The 2755-nt window shown below is 56.8% G+C and overlaps 1 protein-coding gene across 1 annotated transcript; it reads right to left on the bottom strand.

Moving 5' to 3' along the window:
• Positions 1-569: 569 nt before the first annotated feature.
• On the bottom strand, positions 570-2127 carry SDRG_17361 (hypothetical protein; the record flags this gene model as incomplete). Its single annotated transcript, XM_008623603.1, has 2 exons — positions 570-1847; positions 1900-2127. The coding sequence occupies 2 exons, from the start codon at positions 2125-2127 to the stop codon at positions 570-572; spliced, it is 1506 nt and encodes a 501-aa protein (XP_008621825.1).
• Positions 2128-2755: the final 628 nt, after the last annotated feature.

Raw genomic sequence — 2755 nt, 5'->3', positions numbered from 1 at the left:
CGTAAGAATGGAAGCCCCGACGACCCCTCGCAAGCAAGCCCTCGCAAAAAACCCTCGCTGCGATTTGCAAGAGTGGGAGCGCTGACCACATTTTTCCTGCAGCACCATCTCCTGGGACAAGAGCGGCACATGTCTCGCCATCAACTTCCATTCTAGTAGCCTGTACGGGCATGCGTCGCCAGCAGCAGTCGCGCCCGTAGTGTGTGGTCATCCCGCTGGCTTAAACCATAGCTCTGACATGGGTCCCTCGATAGCACCTCTCGCTTTGGTATTGTCCTCTTCCTGTTGCCCAAGTCAACGGACTCGTTCTGAACACGGCTGCCATAGATCTCTAGTCCATTGGGAGAGAGCTCTAGTTGTAGCTCGAAAGTAATACCTTGAAGCAGAATTAGGTGCCAACCGAGAGGGATTAGGGTTACCTCGTCCTCTGGAATCCGAGCTAAGGTATGGAAAGCACGCGTGCGCAGTCTCTTCTTCAACGTCGTGTGTGCGACCAATGAGTGCACGCGTCGTCTCGTTGGTTAAATACGTCATGGGATGGTAGATTATTCGATGCAGACAAAAGGAAGCTAAAGCAGGGTCACGTGACCGACGTCCGGCGCCTTGCTGTGGACCGGCGACGACGTCATGATGTAGATCGACTCGCTGTCGCGCGCCTCGAGGACCGCCGGGTCGTTGGCTTCGGTGCTCGAAATCTTTGGCTCGCCGGCTTCAGCCCCCGTCACAGCTTCATGAACCATCTTGTGCCAGTCGATAAAGAGGAAGCGGATGCCCATGATGGTCACCTTGACGGCCGCGGCTATCGTCGTAGCCATCCACACGCCCGGAAGCCCAAGGCCCTTCATGATACCAAAGTAGTAGGCCAGTGGGAGCTGGACGCCCCAGAGTCCGACGACCGTCACGATCGTCACAAAGCCCATTTGGCCCATGCCTTCGAGTGCTGTGAGGAGCCCGATTTCAAGTCCGTTTAGGCTGGAGGCCGCAATGTACCACGGAAGGACGTCCGTGTACATGGCCAGCAGTACCTCGTCCTTCGTGAAGAGACCGACGACACCAGCGCGGCCAGCCCAGAGCACGATGCAGACAAGCAGAGCAGCAAGTGCAAGGACGGCAAAGCCCATCATGGCGCGGGCACGAGCGGCGCGGGGTCGACCTCCGCCAAGATGCTCGGCAAGACCAACCTCGGACGCGAGCCCGATGCCGTAGAAGATCGCACCGACCATCATCCAGACGCTGCTCAAGATGGCGTTGGTGGCAATGACGTTGGCGCCCATCTTGGCAACGACAAACGAAAGCGCTGCGGCCGCGAGCAAGTCACAGCCGTCGTTGAGCCCCAGAGGCAGCGCCATGCGGAAGAACGTCTTCCAGCGAGACCACGTCAACTCCGAGAGCTGCCAGCCGCCCCACGCGTCCTTGTGGTGCTTCTTGTAGACGAATGCATAGAGGAAGAGCGCGATCGGCTGGAACCACGCTGCAATGACAGTAGCAAGCGGTGATCCGTCAAAGCCAAGGCCCGCCGTGTAGATGAGGAGGTAGTTGGCTCCGACATCAATACCGATGCAGACGATGCCGTTGATGGTGGTGGGCATGACGACGCCCATGGCTTGGAGGTACTGACGCAGACAGACATACGCGAGGAGCGGCCAAATGCTTGGCGACAAGAGCTCGGCGAACCGCGCGCCAAAGGCGATGACAGCGGAATCGTCGGTCGTGTGGTGCAGAATACCGCCGAGGAAGAAGTACCACACGGTTGTCGGCACCGTCAAGACGGTGATGAGAACGAGCGCCATTTGCAGCCAAATGCCCATGAGGAGGTAGTTCTTGGCGCCGTACGCTTGACCGCAGAGCTACAACAACTGGATCTCAGTGCTCGACACGTCGAAACATTGATATAATCACCGCGATCAAGGCCGAGGCCATGCCCCAGATGGTGCAGAGCGGAAGATCGATCCAGATGGTTGCGAGTGCCGAGCCCGCGAGCTCGTTCGTGCCGAGGTGTCCGAGGAATGCGCTGTCGATGACCATGACCGCGATCCGCGCCATGTTGCTGATCACGAGCTGGAGCGACAAGGCCAGGAACGGCAATAGCTCCGAACGGAGGGCAAAGTCGTCGGCAATGTCGGGCATTGTCCTTTTCCAAAAAATGAAATATAAGCCACTGGAGGCAAAACGATCTTGGCTCCGTGTGGCGACTCGACGTTGCCGCACAGAACAATTCGATCCCAGAGAACATGCGGCACGGGCCCAATACTTGATTTTAGTATTGGGACGGTCGAATCTTCCATATGGGCGGCATTGTTCGACAATATGTCATTGATACGTCCAATTGGTTGAAATGGCTGCCCTGGGGCAAAGGTCGCTGCAAGACGCGGCAACATGTTGTGTCATCGCTCGCACGTTGGCATGACGCAGTCGTCGTCATCGCTGCCGCCACTTGGTTGCAGAATGAAGTCCGAAAGCGTCACGTTGCGCAAGTACTTCTCGGCACTTGTAAGCCGTCCAACGAGGCGCAGGTGCAGCGCTTCCTCGCCCGAATGTGCAAATTGTGCAGTAGCCCGGGGCACCACATCCGGATAATGTGCGCCCCTCAAAAATGTGACCCGGTGTACTGCACAATGGTATAGGCCTGGAGGACCGTAAATCGTCTCTCTTCTTACGTCTATATTTCGACAATTCGACGTGTGAGAAGAAAATTAAGCTATTCATGAGTTCCTCTTTGTCTTGGCCAAACTCGTTTCGTGGACAAGCAGAGTTT

The sequence above is a fragment of the Saprolegnia diclina genome (genome assembly GCF_000281045.1).
Source record: "Saprolegnia diclina VS20 unplaced genomic scaffold supercont1.294, whole genome shotgun sequence".
Lineage (NCBI taxonomy): Eukaryota > Oomycota > Saprolegniomycetes > Saprolegniales > Saprolegniaceae > Saprolegnia > Saprolegnia diclina.
Note: the sequence above shows the minus strand (reverse complement) of the source record. Positions and strands in the feature narration are given on the sequence as shown.